At 43.6% G+C, this 20,018-nt stretch overlaps 1 protein-coding gene across 3 annotated transcripts in view; it reads left to right on the top strand.

The window, feature by feature from the left end:
- The window catches only part of LOC126983204 (SH3 and multiple ankyrin repeat domains protein 1-like), a 29,998-nt gene extending 12,751 nt beyond the window's left edge, over positions 1 to 17,247 (top strand). Inside the window, exons 1-3 of one of the 3 annotated variants that reach the window (XR_007735620.1) lie at positions 9,891 to 11,171; positions 14,043 to 15,861; positions 16,066 to 17,247. Coding sequence is in view for 2 of the 3 variants with exons in the window: in XM_050835789.1 (XP_050691746.1) it covers positions 10,149 to 11,171; positions 14,043 to 14,285 (1,266 nt within the window). In the remaining variant the exon portion in view is untranslated. Of the gene's footprint in view, positions 1 to 9,890; positions 11,172 to 14,042 lie in introns of those variants that run through there. The other 2 variants (XM_050835789.1, XM_050835787.1) reach the window with 2 other exon arrangements.
- The last annotated feature ends 2,771 nt before the right edge of the window (positions 17,248 to 20,018 follow it).

Here is a 20,018-nt window from a genome sequence, read left to right as displayed (position 1 = left end):
CTCCTCTCGCCCTCTTTTCTCTCTATCTCTCTTTCTCACGTCCCCTTCCTCCCTTCCTTTTCTCCCTCTATGCTCTCCCTATCTCCCTTCTCAGTTCCCCTTCCCCCCCCTCTCTCTCTCTCTCTCTCTCTCTCTCTCTCTCTCTCTCTCTCTCTCTCTCTCTCGCAAAGTATTTCCCACGCGGGGTAGACGGGGTGGCAATGTATTTTTGGTGGTGGTGGTGGTGTCAGGCGAGGCCACTGTAATTAGAATGGCTGCTCTGTGTGTGTGTGTGTGTGTGTGTGTGTGTGTGTAGAGGGGCATACGGTAGTGGCGGCTTCACACACACACACACACACACACAAACACCAGACCCGCCGCCTTGTCCCTCCTCGCTGTCTCACGTATCCTACCATGGGAAAAAAAAGAAAACTAATTCGTTGAAGCTTCCCATTGTACGCGCGGGTGACGGCAAGGAGGAGGAGGAGAAGGAGTATAAGGAGGACGACGAGGAGGAGGAGGAGGAGGAGGACTATATGGAGAAGTAAAATCGTTATGTGCATTCAAACATAACATCTATTTTTAAAAACGAAAAAAATAAAAAAACACGGAAAGGAAGTGAATCCCCCCCCTCCTCCCCCCCCTCCCCCCCCCGACACACACACACACACACACACACACACACACACACACACACTGACCTCATTTCGATAGCGTTAGTTCGCTGGTTAGTTAGTTCGGTCAAACGTAAGAGCATTCCGAGTCCGCAAGAAGCCAGTTGGTCCACAGCGGGCGGCTTCTGTAACCCTAACACCACTTATCGCTTCATCAAACATGGATTTACCTAACCTTTTTTCTTGAAGGTGTCTATCTCATTGGCACTCACCACATGACTGCCACACCACCGCTCTATTAGTAAGCCGATTCTTTCCCGGCTGTGTTGGATTTGAACTTATCTAAATCCCCAACCGGCCTCTTGCAGACTCCTTAAGTTCTTATGTTCTTATGTTCTTATTACGTGACATTCCCTTCTACTCTCGTTACCAGAACCCTATTGACATCACCCTCTTGGAAGCCCTTCATTCATGTAGAGAAAAGTAGTTAGTTCATTGATTAGTGAGTGAATGAGTGAGTAAATTAGATTACTGACTACATAGGAAATACATTATACATTAGAGGAATACAGTTTAGTTTAACATAAGAGAAATCCTGAACCTTATCACCGTAATGAATTAGCTGAGTAGTGAATCATGAATAGTGAGTGGATGAGTGAGTTAGATAATCGACTACATAGGAAATACGTTATACATTAGAGGAATACAGTTTAGTTTAACATTAGAGAAATCCCGAACCTTATCACCGTAATAAATTAGCTGAGTAGTGAATCATGAATAGTGAGTGAAGGAGTGCGTTCGATTATCGACTACATAAAAAAATACATTACACATTTGAAGAAAAAATTAGCGCAACACGAGAGCAAGTCCAGAACTGCAAAACTACATAGGAAATACATCGAGGAATATAATTTAGTCCAACACAGACTCCAAAACAAAAACTTCACCACCAACATTATAAAAAAAATACATTACACATTCGAAGATAAAAAAATACCCCAACACGAGAGCAAGTCCAGAACTGCAAAACTACATAGGAAATACATCGAGGAATATAGTTTAGTCCAACACAGACTCCAAAACAAAAACTTCACCACCAAATTTAAAAAAAAAAATACATTACACATTCGAAGGTAAAAAAATACCCCAACACGAGAGCAAGTCCTGAACTGCAAAACTACATAGGAAATACATCGAGGAATATAATTTAGTCCAACACAAAGTCCAAAACAGAAGCTTCACCACCAACATTTAGGGCCACTTCGACAGTCCAACACCGAGTCATTGTAAGCGCCAAAACCAAACTATATTCACCACAATGATCCTTAAGGCCAGTTTCACAGTTCCCCATGATGGGTTAGTAAGCTCCCAAACCAATACCAAAGCCTTCGAAATTTCCTTGTATAGTGTCTGGTGTTTATATTTAAGTTCACAAATTTGATGAAACTATACGGGAAGTCTTGTGTATTTAGTGGGGCATGGAAGACCTTACCGTTTTGGATTGTATGGGATTCTATAGTTTGGTTCGGGCTGTTACGAAGACACTGTGTTGGACTGTGAAATCGGCTCTTAATCTCTACTCAATACCAGACACTAGGGTCGTATTGTAAGATATTTCGCCGCCCAAGAACACCTATTTGACAAGGCCTTCTTAGGAGTTGTGAGCATTTCCAGGAGTAGTTTTATGACCCTGATGGTAGTTTGACCCTTCCTCTGTACCGTGAACCTGAAGAAACGTTTGACCAGGCTTTCTTAGGAGTTGTGGGCATTTCCAGGAGTAGTTTTATGACCCTGATGGTAGTTTGACCCTTCCTCTGTACCGTGAACCTAAAGAAACACTCATTAGAACCCGACTGACCCCATCTTTGACCTTTAGAAATAGCTGATGTGAGAGGCCAAAGTGTCTTATTATACCGACCTTTATTAAGAGATTTCCTGTGTGGTTTTCTATAGTTTCCTTCTTCTTATATCAACGCCAAACACTAAGGAATGGTCATTGTATTTTGTGTTTGGTTGGAGAGCTTACAAACTTGCTATACTGGACTGTAAAACTGACCCTTAGATCGCGGGACAGCTACAACCTCGCTCAGTTCCCACGACACGGCGCCACTTCAACACGATTCATGATACTAAAGCTGTGTGTTTAAGATTAAAGAGAAACCCAACATCGCCTAAATTGATCCTGCTCTTTCAACCCTTTCTGGCCTTTAGTGGGAAGACCTCGTTACGGGCTTATCTTTTTTTTCCCTTAATTTGTCTCGCCTCTTGTCGGCCTCCTTTGGTATGTGAAGAAAAGTGAACTAATAATGCTGGGGTAAAACAGACATACAAAAACAAATGCTTCCTCCCATCCTACTCGGAATCCTAAATCAGGCATACAAAACACATGCACTTTGCTGTATAGAAAAAAATCCTTCCTTTGCTGTATAGAAAAAAATCCTTCCTCTTTGCTGTATAGGAAAAACAATCCTTCCTCCTTTGTTGTATAGAAAAAAACAGTCCTTCCTCATTTGCTGTATAAAAAAAGATCCTTCCTCCTTTGCTGTATAGAAAAAAACCCCTCCTCTTTCCTCCTTTGATATATAGAAAAAACATCATCCTCGATTGCTATATAGAACAAAACACATCTTTCCTCCTTTGATACATAGGAAAAAACTAGTTGAACCAATAACGCTAACATAAAACAGACATACAAACACACAGCCCTCCACGCACCCTTAAAACATACACCCTCCCATCCTCTCCCATCCCTAAAACAGACACATCCTTCCACCCATCCTTTTCGCATCCCCAAAACAAACACAAACACACATCCTTCACCCTATCCTATACTGGCATCCTTAAAGCAGACACATCCTTTCACCCTATCCTATACTGACATCCTTAAAACAGACACATCCTTTCACCCATCCTTCTCGTATCCCTATAACAGACATATCCTTCCTCACATCCTCCTCGCATCCCTAACAGACACAGCCTTCCTCACATCCTACTCACATCCCTAACAGACACATCCTTTTTTACATCCTCCTCGCATTCCTAAAAGACACATCCTTCCTCTTATTCCTAACAGACATATCCTTCCTCACATCCTCCTCGCATCCCTAACAGACACATCCTTACCCCTCATCCTATATCACATCCTTTGGTAATAGACACCATAACTCCGCCGCCCGAAGGAATATTACCCTTTAAAAATTCCTCGCTGGCAACGACACCCATAATGCTGATAGCGGTGACGTCACAGAAGGGCCGCTATCAGGTTATTTATGATTGGCTGGCGACGGGGGAGACACGTGACGTCATCCGCGGCGCAGCTGGGGCACGGCGCGGGGCGGGGAGAGGTCAAGGGGAGGTTCTTTTCCCTTCCTTGTTCTTGAAGGGCACAAAGAAGAGAGGAGAATGTATTAATATCACGGAGAGGGGAAAAATAGCTTAGAGGAGATTGATAAAAGGTCAAGGAGAGGTTCTTTTTCCTTTCTTCTTCTTGGTGCCACAAAGAACAGGTTTTAGAAAGGAGAATGTCTTGATGAGGGGAAGGTCTTAATTTAGAAAGGAAAAATAGCTTAGAGGAGATTGATAAAAGGTCAAGGAGAGGTTCTTTTTCCTTCCTTGTTCTCAGTGCCTCAAAGAACAGGTTTTAGAAAGGAGAATGTCTTGATGAGGGGAAGGTCTTAATTTAGAAAGGAAAAATAGCTTAGAGGAGATTGATAAAAGGTCAAGGAGAGGTTCTTTTTCCTTTCTTCTTCTTGGTGCCACAAAGAACAGGTTTTAGAAAGGAGAATGTCTTGAAGAGGGGAAGGTCTTAATTTAGAAAGGAAAAATAGCTTAGAGGAGATTGATAAAAGGTCAAGGAGAGGTTCTTTTTCCTTCCTTGTTCTCAGTGCCTCAAAGAAAAGGTTTTAGAGAGGGGAATGTCTTGAAGAGGGGAAGGTCTTAATTGAGAAAGGAAAAATAGCTAAGAGTTAAACGATAAAAATAGGTCAATTGGAGGTTTCCTTCCTTCCTTTTGATCTTGATGGCATAAAGAAGAGGAGAGAGAGAGGTGATGTCTTCATATCACGTAGTAGAGGAGAAAATCTGAGAGGGAAAAAAAGAAAAAGGAAAAAAAGTAAAAAAGAAAAGAAAGGTTAAGGTTATATCTATTAGTTCTTTTCTTTGTTCTCGTTCTCAGGCACAAAGAAAAGGAAAGTGAAGGAAAGATCTTGGGAGAAGTGGGGAGGGGAGAGGGGAGAGGGAGGGGAGTGAGAGGAAAGGAAAATGGGTTAAGAGATTCTTTGAAAATCTTTTTCTTTCTCCTCTTCCTCTTTTCTTTTAACGATTTAGAAGAAAGAAAGGAATTGAATATCACTGGGATCATATCAAAGGGAAGGGGAGAAGAGGGAAAAAAAGTGTCTTGGAGAGGGAAAATGGGTTAAGGGGAGAGGGAAATTTCTTTCAGTTTCTTGGGAAGGTGGAAAAGAGAAAGAGGAAAAGAATGAGAATTCACTGGGAGAAGTCATAAAGTCATAAAGAAGAGAGGAGGAAAAATGGCAACGCGGAGAGGGAGAATAGGTTAAGGGAAGGTTCTTTTCCCTTCCTTGTTCTCGATGGGCACAAAGATAACGTTTGTAAAAAGGGAAAGTCTTGATATCACGGAGAGGGGAAGTCTTGAAGAGGGGAAAATAGCTAAGACTAAATCGAAATGGAGGTCAAAGGGAGACTATTATTTACTTCATTATTTTCGGTGGGCACAAAGAAAAGGGTTAGTGAAGGGGCTGTCTTGATATCACGGAGAGGGGAAGTCTTGAAGAGGGGAAAATAGCTAAGACTGAATGGAAATGGAGGTCAAAGGGAGACTATTTTTAACTTCATTATTTTCGGTGAGCACAAAGAAAAGGGTTAGTGAAGGGGCTGTCTTGATATCACGGAGAGGGGAAGTCTTGAAAAGGGGTCAGACAGGTGAGACTCAATCGAAAAGGATGTCAAGGGGAGACTATTTTTACTTCATTTTCAGTGGGCACAAAGAAAAGGGTTAGTGAAGAAAGCAGGAAAGAAAATGAGAAAAGAAAGGAGAAAAAGAAGGATGCGAAAGACGAGGAAAATAAAGAGGTTCATGAGTAAGAGGAGTTGGGAAAGAAGGAGGATGAGGAAAAGAGGGTTAGAAAGAAAAAGAGAAAGAGGGGAAACTGTCTAAAACTAAATGTAAAAGAAAGGGTTAATAGGAGGTTCTTTTTCCATTCTTCTTGGTGGGCACAGAGAAATAGGTTTAGAAAAGGGAATGTCTTGATATCACTGAGAGGGGAAAGTCTTGAGAGGGGAATAATATCTAAGAGGAAATTGAGAAAAGGTCAGGTTATTTTCCCTTCCTTGTTCTTGGGTTGGGCACAAATATAAGGTTTTAGAGAAGGGAATGTCTTGATATCACTGAGAGGGGAAAGTCTTGAGAGGGGAATCATATCTAAGAGGAAATTCAGAAAAGTATCAGGAGGAGGTTATTTTCCCTTCCTTGTTCTTGGGGTGGGCACAAATATAAGGTTTTAGAGAAGGGAATGTCATGTTATCACTGAGAGGGGAAAGTCTTGAGAGGGGAATCATATCTAAAAGGAAATTCAGAAAAGTATCAGGAGGAGGTTATTTTCCCTTCCTTGTTCTTGGGTTGGGCACAAATATAAGGTTTTAGAAAAGGGAATGTCTTGTTGTCACTGAGAGGGGAAAGTCTTGAGAGGGGAATCATATCTAAAAGGAAATTCAGAAAAGTATCAGGAGGAGGTTATTTTCCCTTCCTTGTTCTTGGGGTGAGCACAAATATAAGGTTTTAGAGAAGGGAATGTCTTGTTGTCACTGAGAGGGGAATCATATCTAAAAGGAAATTCAGAAAAGTATCAGGAGGAGGTTATTTTTCCTTCCTTGTTCTTGGGGTGGGCACAAATATAAGGTTTTAGAGAAGGGAATGTCTTGTTATCACTGAGAGGGGAAAGTCTTGAGAGGGGAATCATATCTAAAAGGAAATTCAGAAAAGTATCAGGAGGAGGTTATTTTTCCTTCCTTGTTCTTGGGGTGGGCGCAAATATAAGGTTTTAGAAAAAGGAATGTCTTGTTGTCACTGAGAGGGGAATCATATCTAAAAGGAAATTCAGAAAAGTATCAGGAGGAGGTTATTTTCCCTTCCTTGTTCTTGGGGTGGGCACAAAGTAAAACGTTTTAGTGAAGGGCTTGTCTTGATACAATTGAAAGTTTAACGTATATATAGCAAGATTCACCCACCTGAGTCTGTTATTACTATACATTATATTTATTTTGCATGCGCCGTTTTGTTTGTAAATTTGTCCATACTTGTTGCTTATACCTTGTTTGTGGTTTATATAGACAGAAATGCAGAACTGAAAGGAGGAAAAGAAGGATGAAAAAGAGGAGGAAAACAAAGAGGTTCCTTGAGTAAGAGGAATACGGAAAGAGGAAGGATGAGGAAAAGAGGGTAAGAAAGAAAAAGAGAAAAGAAAGGAAGAGGAGGAAAAGAAGGATACGGAAGAGGAGGAAAAGAAAGAGATACATGAATAAGGAGAATTGGGAAAGAGGATGGATGAGGAAAAGAGAGTAGGAAAGAAAAAAGAGAAAAGGAAGGAAAGGAGATAAAGAAGGATGAGAAAAAGCCGGGAATAAGGAGGAAGAGAAAGAGGTAGATAAATGAGGGAAGGAGGGAAAGAGGGATAAGAAAGAGAAGTCGTAAAGGGAGCAGAAAGGAGAGGAGGAGGAAAATAGGATAGGAAGGAAAGGAGGAAAAGATAAATGAAAAAAGTGCCGAGAACGAGGAGAAAGCGAAGAGGGAGGGGAGCAGGGAACGAGGGATGAGGAAGAGGAGGAAAATAAGCATAAATAAGAGGAGGAGGAAAATGGGAGAGGAAAGAGTAAGACGAAAGAAATGAGAGGAAAGGAAGAATGAGAAAGATCCGGGAGTAAACAAGAAAAGAAGGAGGAACAGAAATGAGGAGAGCAGGAAAAGAAGAAGGAGGAAGAGAATGGGAGGAGGAAAAGGAGGAGGAAAAGGGGGATTGGTAAAGAGTAAGAAAAGTATAGATAAGAAATTAATAAAAAAAATAGTTAAGATAAAATCAAGAGAGAGAGAGAGAGAGAGAGAGAGAGAGAGAGAGAGAGAGAGAGAGAGAGAGAGAGAGAGAGAGAGAGAGAGAGAGAGCAAAACTAATCATGAAATAGGGTCAATTCATGCTAAAATAAATGCGTTGATGGAAGGGAAGGGTGGATGGATGGGTAAGGTAGAATGGAAGGGAGAGGGAGAGTGGAAGGGAGAAAGATAATATGGTAGGGTAAGGGTGGATAGAATTTAAGGGTAAGGGTGAATGGGTCAGGGAGAATAGAAGGGTGAGGGGTGGAGGGAAGGGTGAGGGGTGGATGGAAGGGTCAGAGTGGATGGAAGGGGCAGAGTGGATGGAAGGGTGAGGGGTGGATGGAAGGGTGAAGGGTGGATGGAAGGGTGAGGGGTGGATGGAAGGGTGAGGGGTGGATGGAAGGGTGAGGGGTGGATGGAAGGGTGAGGGGTGGATGGAAGGGTGAGGGGTGGATTGAAGGGTGAGGGGTGAATGGAAGGGTGAGGGTGGATGGAAGGGTGAGGGTGGATGGAAGGGTGAGGTGGAGGGAAGGGGGAGGGGTGGATGGAAGGGTGAGGGGTGGATGGAAGGGTGAGGGGTGGATGGAAGGGTGAGGGGTGGATGGAAGGGTGAGGGTGAATGGAAGGGGGAGGTGTGGATGGAAGGGTGAAGGGTGGATGGAAGGGTGAGGGGTGGATTGAAGGGTGAGGGGTGGATGGAAGGGTGAGGGGTGGATGGAAGGGTGAGGGGTGGATGGAAGGGTGAGGGTGGATGGAAGGGTGAGGGTGGATGGAAGGTGGGGTGGATTGAAGGGTGAGGGTGGATGGAAGGTGAGGGGTGGATGGAAGGGTGAAGGGTGGATGGAAGGGTGAGGGTGGATGGAAGGGTGAGGTGGATGGAAGGTGAGGGTGGTTGGAAGGGTGAGGGGTGGATGGAAGGGTGAGGGGTGAATGGAAGGGTGAGGGGTGGATGGAAGGGTGAAGGGTGGATGGAAGGTGAGGGGTGGATTGAAGGGTGAAGGGGTGGATGGAAGGTGAGGGGTGGATGGAAGGGTGAAGGGTGAATGGAAGGGTGAGGGGTGAATGGAAGGGTGAGGGGTGGAATGGAAGGGTGAGGGTGGATGGAAGGGTGAGGGTGATGGAAGGGTGAGGGGTGGATGGAAGGGTGAGGGTGGATGAAGGGTGAGGGGTGGATGGAAGGTGAGGGGTGGATAGAAGGGTGAGGGTGGATGGAAGCAGAGTGGATGGAAGGGTGAGGGTGGATGGAAGGGCAGAGTGGATGGAAGGGTGAGGGTGGATGGAAGGGTGAGGGGTGGATGGAAGGGTGATGGGTGAATGGAAGGGTGAGGGGTGAATGGAAGGGTGAGGGTGGATGGAAGGGTGAGGGGTGGATGGAAGGGTGAGGGTGGATGGAAGAGTGGATGGAAGGGTGAGGGGTGAATGGAAGGGTGAGGGGTGGATGGAAGGGTGAGGGGTGGATGGAAGGGTGAGGGGTGGATGGAAGGGTCAGGGTGAATGGAAGGGTGAGGGGTGGATGGACGGGGCAGAGTGGAAGGGAAGGTGAGGGGTGGATGGAAGGGTGAGGGTGGATGGAAGGGTGAGGGTGGATGGAAGGGGCAGAGTGGATTGAAGGGTGAGGGGTGGATGGAAGGGTGAGGGGTGGATGGAAGGGTGAGGGGTGGATGGAAGGGTGAGGGGTGGATGGAAGGGTGAGGGGTGGATGGAAGGGTGAGGGGTGGATGGAAGGGTCAGAGTGGATGGAAGGGTGAGGGGTGGATGGAAGGGTGAGGGGTGGATGGAAGGGTGGGGGGTGGATGGAAGGGTGGGGGGTGGATGGAAGGGTGAGGGGTGAATGGAAGGGTGAGGGGTGGATGGAAGGGTCAGAGTGGATGGAAGGGTGAGGGGTGGATGGAAGGGTGAGGGGGTGGATGCAAAGGTCAGGGTGGATGCAAAGCTGGTAACCCACAAAACAAACAAACAAGAACCGATTAAGTGAAGAGTAAGAGAGCGGGTCAGAGAGAGAGAGAGAGAGAGAGAGAGAGAGAGAGAGAGAGAGAGAGAGAGAGTTTGTTTGGATGTCGATAAAGTCAGTTACTCACGGGAGGCCTGAACTTAATTATGGCGGATAGTGGTGATAGCGCTAGTGTGTGTGTGTGTGTGTGTGTGTGTGTGTGTGTGTGTCAGGGGTGGTTGTTGTGTTACAGGGAACAAAACTGGTACAGTGGTGGAGGCTGTGCGTGGAAGATGGGAAGGAACATGTGCTCAGTGAATAATGTTAATCGTTTGATGGATTGGTTTGTGTTCGGTAAGCACTATACATATATTTATTGTTTACGGAGGATGATGTATCGAGACTATATAAACAGCTGTTTCCATTTATTGTTAATTAGTGGACAGGTGTTGACGGTAAAGTGTTCGGCGAGGGAATCTGTGTCGTTACGGAAGGCGTGTCGTGACGGGCCGGGCGTGTAATGGCGCGGCGGGCGTCATTACGGGGACGTGTGTGTGTCGCGGGAGACAGGTGTAGCGGCCCGGGGGTGACATGCCCGCTGGGGGAGTCAGCGTGCCCGGGGGCCCTTCACACGTGGGGGGGGCGCCACCCACGGAGCCTGGCGGCGTGTGAAGGCTGCCGCCGCGCCGCTCACAGCCGCCCCAGGCCGCCGCTGCCGCAGGGAGGCCGCGGCGGGGACACGCAGGTGGGGGGGCGGCGGCGTGTGTCCCCAGCACCATGGTGGCCACGGCGCCGCCATGGCCCCGCCCAGCGCCCCGCCCCGCCCCGGGAGCCACACCCCCGCCGTGACGCGAAACTCGCTCCGCCCCGCGTGACGTCACGGGTGGGCCAGGTGGCGGCGGCTCAGGTGTGGCGGTGCGTGGCGGCGGCGGGAGTCTGGACAATGTCATCAGGGTGCGAGGGCGGCTGGCCCGGCTACCCCTACTGCGCCTACCCTGCACCGCCGCCCCCGCCGCCCCCGCCACCGCCACAGTGGCCGCCACACCACCACCACCACCACCCGCACCATCACTTTCACCACCACCACCATCACCACACTCCGCCGGACTTCTGCGGCGGCCAGAGTGCCCCAGCGCCGCCACCGCCGCTGGTGTCCTACGGTGACGCAGGCGCCGTGCTGCCGCCCTGCCCGCCGCACTACTGGGATGGCGACAACCTGTACGACGGCTGCGGGCGGGTGGTGCGCCGCAAGAGCTCCGCCAACAAGAAGGAGCGGCGGCGGACGCAAAGCATCAACAACGCCTTCGCGGAGCTGCGGGAGTGCATCCCCAACGTGCCCGCCGACACCAAGCTGTCCAAGATCAAGACGCTGCGCCTCGCCACCTCCTACATCGCCTACCTCATGGAGGTGCTGCACGGCGACGACGGCGGGGCCGCGCCCGCGCCGCCGCCGCCTCCGGGGCCCTTCCCGCCCGCAGCCGCCTCCTCCGCCCACCAGGCCGCCACCAACACCGCCACGCCCGCCGCGGGACACGGCGAGAAGGTGAGTTGACTAGCCAGGAAAAAAATGGCATAGAATATTGTGACAAGTGTGTGTGTGTGTGTGTGTGTGTGTGTGTGTGTGTGTGTCCATAAATAAACAATTCACTTGGACACTCAATTATACACTGAATGGTGGCGACGAGGAAAAACTGCACAAGACTATTGGCGGAGAGAGAGAGAGAGAGAGAGAGAGAGAGAGAGAGAGAGAGAGAGAGAGGACATAATCGATCCTCCCTAGGTCTTAAAGGAAAGGTAAACAAGGTGATTGGAATGAGCCCGTGTGGCGGGTGGTGCAGTGTGTGTGTGTGTGTGTGTGTGTGTGTGTGTGTGTGTGTGTGTGTGTGTGTGTGTGTGCTTGCGCGCGCGCCTAATAGCTGTTATGACGTTCATATTACCTACACACACACACACACACACACACACACACACACCGGAAGATGACTGGTTAGCAAAGTATTTTTTTACCTGCCATAGAGTTTCATTGTAGATTTCCCTTGTGACTGTTATACAAAGGAAATGATAATAGTAATAATAGTAACAACAACAACAGTAATAATAATAATAATAATAATAATAAAAAGCATAATAAGTTTTCACCGTCATCCAAGTCTATATTTTTCCATTTTATACATTATATACAGTATGGAAAATGAATTGGCAGGCTAGGAGTAAACAGTTCATTTTGATGTTAAAGAGATCGAATACACACACACACACACACACACACACACACACACACACACACACACACACACACACAGACATTAATTCAAAGATAGAAACATAATGGATAGATACATATATACAGGTAGGTAGTTGCTTTCACAGATAAATAGATAGATAGCAAGAGAGAGGTATTATACACTCACACACACACACACACACACACACACACACACACACAGGTAACATTCAGCAGGTCGGGCAGCAATAATAAATGCTTCTGCTCGGTGTTTACAGGTAACGGGGCAGGTGCGAGACCAGAGATAAACCGTGTGTGTGTGTGTGTGTGTGTGTGTGTGTGTGTGTGTGTGTGGATTCAGATTTGTTTGCTTTCTATATTGATCCAAACTGTTTAGGTAATAATTTTGCAACATTGTATAATATAACTTTTTTTTTTTAACCTGTAAAGTTGAATAATTGCAATATTTAGTCAGTAAGCCTGTCTATCTATCTGTCTATCTATCCAGCTGTCAATCTTTCTATCTGTCTGTTTCTTTCTGTCTTGAGCTGTATGTCTTTATCTGTCTTTGTATATAACTTTATCTATCCATGCACATGTCTTTTTGTTTATCTATTTGTCATTCTATCTATCCATCTATCTCTATCTATCTGTCTATCAATGGAAGTCTGTTTTCTATCTATGTTTATATCTATTATTTATTCTCGTCTGTTTATCTATATATGCCCTTCTTTCCTTCCTTCTATATATATCCATCTTCCAGTCATATTTTTAACTTTTTTCTTTCTTTATATTTACAACCCAACCTAACCTAACCTAACCTAACCTATAACCTAACCTCTTTCCAAATCTGTTCCTTCGTCTCTCTCTCTCTCTCTCTCTCTCTCATCCCTTCCCTTCCTTCCCTCTTGTTTTATCTCACCTTCATCCTCCTGGACTTTATCTCTCCTCTCTCTCTCTCTCTCCCCCTCTCTCCCTCTCTCTCCCCTTCCTCTCTCACTTCCTGTAATTCCTTTTAACTCTACCCTCTCGTGTTCTTTTATTTTTCTTTGTTTTCTTTTTACTCTTGTTTTTTTATGTTATATTTCTTATGCTGTGTTCTCTGTTATTTGTTCTTCTTTTTTTTATCTCCCTCTTTCTGTCTTTCAATATCACTATCACATGTATATAACTCTTCCTTTATTCACTATCATTTTTTTTCACTTCCTCACAGACATCATCACCATCATCATCATTACTCTATTATCTTTTTTCTCACTGTCACGGCTTTCATTTTCCTTCATCACCATCATCACCATCACCACTAATACTACCACGATTCATATACCTTCCCCAGTCACCATCATCACCATCACCACTAATACTACCACGATTCATATACCTTCCCCAGTCACTATCATCACCATCTTTCTCAACCTCACCACCACCACCATCATCACTAAGACAACTGGTATCTCTTATCATCACCTTCTTCACCACCATCACCACTAACTCCTATCATCATCACCACATCATAATTCATTTACTTCCACATCACCATTATCATCACCATCTGTCTCCCTACCTCACCACCACCATCATCATCACCCGAAATTGACCTATCTTTTGGCTACTCATTAATTTTATCTTTTATGGGAGCGGCGAGTAGCGTTTTTTTTTTTTTTGTCCCATGTAAAAAAACAAACAAACAAACAAAAAATAAAAACTACTGTCCCCCTTCACCACTATCATCACCACTAATTCCTATCATCATTACAACATCTCCACCATAATGCATTTACATCCTCATCACCCTCATCACTATACCTCTCTCCCTTCCCCCTCCCACCATCATCATCACCACAACATCCACCATCATTTTCATCATCACTTTCCCCTCCACTATCATCACTATACCTCTTTCCCTTCCCCCTCCCACCATCATCATCACCACAACATCCACCATCATTTTCATCATCACTTTCCCCTCCACTATCATCACTATACCTCTTTCCCTTCCCCCTCCCACCATCATCATCACCACATCCACCATCATTTTCATCATCACTTTCCCCTCCACTATCATCACCATCACCTCTTTCCTCACCACTTAATTCTCTCCACCAGTATCCTCACTATTTCTGCTTTCATCACCACCACCATCACCATCACCACCACCATCACCACCACTACAACTCCACCCATTTCCAGGACGACAGCGATATGGACACCGACCCTTCCCCGAACTCCACCAGCCTCCACCAACAGAGGGGGGTCTCCGTAGCGCACTCCACCACCACCACCGCTACCCTCAACACCTCCACCACGCCCAGCACGCAGGCAGCCCCCACCACCACTCCTGCCGACGCCGCCGCAGCCACGGGAATGGAGAAACAGCGCCGAGGAAGAACTGGCTGGCCGGAGGCGGTTTGGGCGCAAGAACTGAAGCATTGAGACCTTCTGGGATGTGTCTTGGAGGGCGAGTGTTTGCGTGCGAGGGAGTGAAGGAAGAAGTGTTAGAGAAGGAGGAGGAAGGAAGAAGACTAAGAGAAAGAAGTGGAGGATGGGATTAGTGTATGAGGAGAAGAGTTGGACTGGGAGAAGAGGATGAAGTGGAAAAAGAGTTGAACGAATGAAGAGAAAAAAAAGGAGGAATTAGAAGAGGAAGAAAAATAGCCGTAAGAAAAGAATTGGAATACTGGGTTAGTGTATGAAGGAAAAGTGAAGAGGTGGATTATAAAAAGTGGAAGGAAGAGGATTTTAAGAGAAGGATCGGAAAATAAGATAATTTCGTATGAAGAGAAAGAAGGAGGAAGAGAAATGAAGGAAAAGGTGAAGGATTATTATGGAGGAGGAGGCTGAGTGGAGAATGTGGAGGAATGGAAGGAAGTAGATGTGTGGAGTGGAGAGAAGGATGTGGAAGATATGGTATGTGATGAAGGAGGAGAAAGAGGAGGAGGATATGGTGTTACGTTAAGGTGTTAGGAAAGATATCTGTATCGTGAGTGGAAGAGGAAGAGGAGGAGAAGGAGGAAGAAGAAGAGGAGGAGGAGGAGGAGGAAAAAGAAGATGAAGTAAGAGTGAAAATGAAGGAAGGAAAAGTGACATAATTAAAAAATGTGTATAGAAGAAGAAGGACCTTGTGTGTGTGTGTGTGTGTGTGTGTGTGTGTGTGTGTGTGTGTGTGTGCCAAAAACAAAATAACCGAAAAAAAACCATTATACTGAAATTCCGGTTATTATTTTTACTATTATTTTTCTTGTTTTCTTTTTTCTGTTTTTCATCCCGAGTGATTTTGAATAATTTTTCGGTTTTTGGAGTTTTCGTCTTCGGTGCCCGTTACGAGTTTCTTTTTGTGTTTGTTTGTTTGTTTGTTTGTGTGTATATATATGTTTACTACTTTGCTATTTTTGTATTGTCTATTCTCGTATTTCTTCCACTCTCTTTGTTTATGTTTTTATGTGTATATTTTTATTTTGGTTATCGTTTTTTTTTTTTTCCTCCCCTCTTCTTTTTTTCCTTTCGTTCATCCCTTACTCCCTTTTATTGGAATTTTGTGTCTATTATTTTCTTTCTTCTTTTCTTCCTAACCTTCCCATATATTGACATTTCCTATCTATTTTTTTTTCTTATGTATATTTAGATTCTCTTAAATAATTCTCTTCGATTTTTCTTTTCTGTTTTTTTCTCGTATATTGACATTTCCTATCTATCTTTTTTTCTTATGTATATTTAGATTCTTTTAAATAATTCTCTTTAATTTTTCCCTTCTGTTTTTCTCATACTTTTTTATTGGAATTATTAAATCTTCATTATTTTCTTTCTTATTCCTTATCTTCTCATACAGTGACATTTCATATATATCTTTTTTATTTGTATATTTTGATTCTTTTTATTATCCCCTTAAATTTTGTCCTTTAGTTCTTTTCATACTCTTTCGGTTGATTTTAATTTCTTCTATATTTTGTTTCGTCCCATTTCTCTCGTTTTCTTGTGTACTTGAATCTCTTACCTCTTATGTGTGTTTCAGGTTATTTCTGTTTTCTATCCTCTTCATTTCATATATATCTTTTTTATTTGTATATTTTGATTCTTTTTATTATCCCCTTAAATTTTGTCTTTCTGTTCTTTTCATACTCTTTCGGTTTCTTTTATTTTCTGCTATATTTTGTTTCGTTCCATTGCTCTCATTCTCTTGTGTATTTGAATCTTTTACCTCTTATGTGTGTTTCAGTTTATTTCTGTTTTCTATCCCCGTCATTTCATATTTATCTTTTTTCTATTTGTATATTTTGATTCTTTTTATTATCCTCTTAAATTTTGTCTTTCTGTTCTTTTCATACTCTCGGTTGATTTTCATTTCTGCCTCATTTCGTTTCTTCGTATTTCTCTCATTCTCTTTTATATGTGGTTCTCTTACCTTTTATATATGGCCTAACTTCTTTTTATTTACAATCCCCCACAGTTTTGTCCTTCCGTTCCTCTCATACCCTAGTGCAAAGAAATTCGCGTATATTTTTCATACTTTTATAATCATCCTCGTCTTGTTTACCTTCTCTATTTTTGTCCTCGTGTGCTTTTCATACTTTAATGTCACCGCCTAATTGAGCTTCCGTTTAGTGTGTCTCCAGAGCTTGCAGGAGGAGGATATGCGTCTCTTCTTTCGCTTGCTGAGAAATTTCTTTTGATTAGAAATAGAAAGCTTGGAAGAGAATGTGGATAGAATGTGGATAGAATGAGAGATAAGAAAGGAAGGTTGTGTGTGTGTGTGTGTGTGTGTGTGTGTGTGTGTGTGTGTGTGTGTGTGTATAATTTGTTAACATGCAAATACACACACACACACACCCACCCACACTCACACACACACACATAGCAAGTCGCATCAGAGTATCATTTTTCGTGTTCTGTCTGTCGTCTTGTGTGTGTGTGTTTGTTTGTGTGTGTGAGTATGTGTGTGTGTGTGTGTGTGTGTGTGTGTGTGTGTGTGTGTGTGTGTGTTCTCGTACTTTTAAGCTAAAACTCCCGATGTTGTAGAATATTGTAGATCGTCTTTCATAGGATAAGATTATTATTATTATCATCATTATTATTATTATTATTATTATTATTATTATTATTATTATTATTATTATTATTATTATTATTATTATTATTTTCGGTTCACGTCTCCATTTTTTTATCTGTATATTTTGGAAGAGAGAAAAGGGAGATAAAAGATAAGAAGAAGAAGAAGGATGGAAGATGGAAGAAATTATGTTACTCTTAAGGATAAAAAGGAAAACAAGATGAGAAAAAGGACGCTAAAGAGGAAAAAGGAAATAATGAATCCACGTTAATTGCATAAGGAAATTACACCTGCTTTAATTACCATGTTATCTGTACTTTGGAATATATTTAATAGAATCTTTTCCACAAACTGCTGCTTTCAATCCCATTATTATTATTATTATTATTATTATTATTATTATTATTATTATTATTATTATTATTATTATTATTATTATTATTATTATTATTATTATTATTATTATTATTATTATTATTGTTATTACTACTACTACTACTACTACTACTACTACTACTACTACTACTGTGGGAAAGGGTGGAAGAAAGGGTGAGAAGGATGGAGGAGGAGGAGAGGGAGAGGAAGGTTAGAAGGGTTGAAAGGTGAGGGAGGAGGAGGAGGAGGAGGAGGAGGAAACATGGAATCATGGACTAGCAGGCAGCAGAAAGCCTGTTGGCTCATTACTAGGCTGCCTGCGTTCAGTGATTTAATCAATCCGTTTGCCACAGGAGTGGCTTGCAGGGAAGGATTAAAGCACTTGTGTACCTACTCTTGGGAACGTTCAGTTCACTCCCGATGCAGCAAAGTGGCGATCAATGCGTTTCTTGAAGGAGTTGATGGTCTCTGCGCTAACCACTTCTGCAGGAAGGCTGTTCCAGTGGCGAACAACTCTATTCGAGAAATAACTCCTGCCGATGTCGGTATTGCATCGCTTTGCTTGAATTGTTTTTCCGTTGTTTCTTGTTCTCAGGTTGGTTTGTAGCGTGAAGAGTTTGGAGTGATCAACGTTGCTGAGCTTGTTCAGGTACTTAAAGACTTATATCATGTCTCCCCGCAGTCGTCTCTTTTCCAACGTGAAGAGGTTGAGTCGCTTGAGTCGCTCTTCAAAGGGCTTCGTCCTCAGTGATGGTATCATCTTCGTGGCGCGGCGCTGTACTCTCTCAAGTAATTCAATGTCTTTCCTGTAATTTGGAGACCAGAATTGCACGGCGTATTCCAGGTGGGGCCTTACCAGCGAATTATACAAGGATATACAAGGAGGAGGAGGAGGAGAGTGAAGAGGGAAATGGTAAAGTGAGAGTGAAGGACAGAAGGGACAGGAGGAAGAGGAAATAAGAAGGGGGACAAGGCAGGAGGTAAAAGGGAAAACGAGAGAAATTCTGGAATAAAAGATGAAGAGGGGAGAGGAGAGAAATACTGTAAAAAAAAGGAAGAGGAGAAAGAGGGAAGAGAAGATAAATCACTGGGAAAAGTGAAAGGTGAGATAATTATCGTGGAAAGAGGAAGAGATAAATATTTCGAAAAGAGGAACAGAGGAAGGAGAAAAAGAAAAAAATAGGAAATAAAATAAATATAAATAAACTCAGGAAAGGGAAAGGAAAAAAAAAGGAAGACACGTTGATACAGGAAATATGGGCGAGAGAGAGAGAGAGAGAGAGAGAGAGAGAGAGAGAGAGAGAGAGAGAGAGAGAGAGAGAGAGAGAGAGAGAGAGAGAGAGGAAATAAAGTAAATATGAACTGGAAAAGGAAAGGAAAAAAAAACAGGAAGACGTTGATACAGGAAATATGAGAGAGAGAGAGAGAGAGAGAGAGAGAGAGAGAGAGAGAGAGAGAGAGAGAGAGAGAGAGAGAGAGAGAGAGAGAGAGAGAGAGAATCATATGGACGCGTAGATTGACTGTCCTCTCCACAACCTGGATTTAATGGCGAACAGACCGTAACACAACCCTGAAATAGACTCCTTCCGTTCTCTCTCTCTCTCTCTCTCTCTCTCTCTTACCTTTGCTTCCTTCCTCATCTTCTTTTCTCTTTTCTTCTTTTCTTTCAAACATTTTCGTTATCCATTATCTTCATTCCCATCATCTCTTCATTTCCTTCCTCTTTATCTCTTCTCTTCTTTTTCTCACTTTTTCCCTTTTTTATCTTATTCTATCTTTTTCCTTCTCATCTCCTTCCCTCTTTCTCTCCTTCGTTATCTCCTTCCTCCTCCCCTTCTCTTCTTTCTTCCTCTCCGTTTTTTCTTATATTCTTTCTATTCCTTTTTATCACTTTTCTTACTCTTTTTACGCTTCTTTCCACTTGCCCTTCTATTCTGTTACCACTGTTATTTTGTACCTTTTTTTATGTTCATTCTCTCTCTTTAACAGGGCAAACTAATTTTCTTGGGAATCATAACTTTACCTCAGTTAAAAATAGTTATGGACTTAAAAGGTAGGGAGTGATTTTAACATGTCTGAGTTTTTAGGGAATCAATTTTATGGTTCATTTGGAAATAATTATAGAGGAAGGGAGAGACTGGAGGAGGAAATGGAAGAGGAGGAGGAGGAGGGAAGGAAAAGTGGCGGAAAAAGTCTAAGAGGAATGGAAAAAGTGGAAAAAGTCAGAGGATGGATAGGCCTTTTGTAGACGTGGTTGAGGGTATTTCCACATTTAACAAGGGCTTCGTGGAGATTGTTGCTATTTCCATGAGTAGTTTGATGAGTTTAGTGATAATTTGACCAGGCTTCTGCATTATGAATATGAAAAACACAAGAGAACCTGACCAATCTCCTTTGTTGACCTGGTACATATTTGCTGTGAGAGCCGAAGGTTTTTGAGAATACGAACTTAAGGTCTAGGGGACGTATTAGAAGTCGAATCCGAGAAGTTCCGGGTTCCTACAAAGGTCGGTTTAGGGGCCGTATTAGAAGTCCAATCCAAAAAGTTCCGGGTTCCTACAAAGGTCGGTTTAGGGGCCGTATTAGAAGTCGAATCCAAGAAGTTCCGGGTCCCTACAAAGGTCGGTTTAGGGGCCGTATTACAAGTCGAATCCAAGAAGTTCCGGGTCCCTATAAAGGTTGGTTTAGGGGCCGGATTAGAAGTCGAATCCAAGAAGTTCCGGGTCCCTACAAAGGTCGGTTTAGGG

This window comes from Eriocheir sinensis, chromosome 53 (assembly GCF_024679095.1).
Source record: "Eriocheir sinensis breed Jianghai 21 chromosome 53, ASM2467909v1, whole genome shotgun sequence".
Classification (NCBI taxonomy): domain Eukaryota; kingdom Metazoa; phylum Arthropoda; class Malacostraca; order Decapoda; family Varunidae; genus Eriocheir; species Eriocheir sinensis.
Note: the sequence above shows the minus strand (reverse complement) of the source record. Positions and strands in the feature narration are given on the sequence as shown.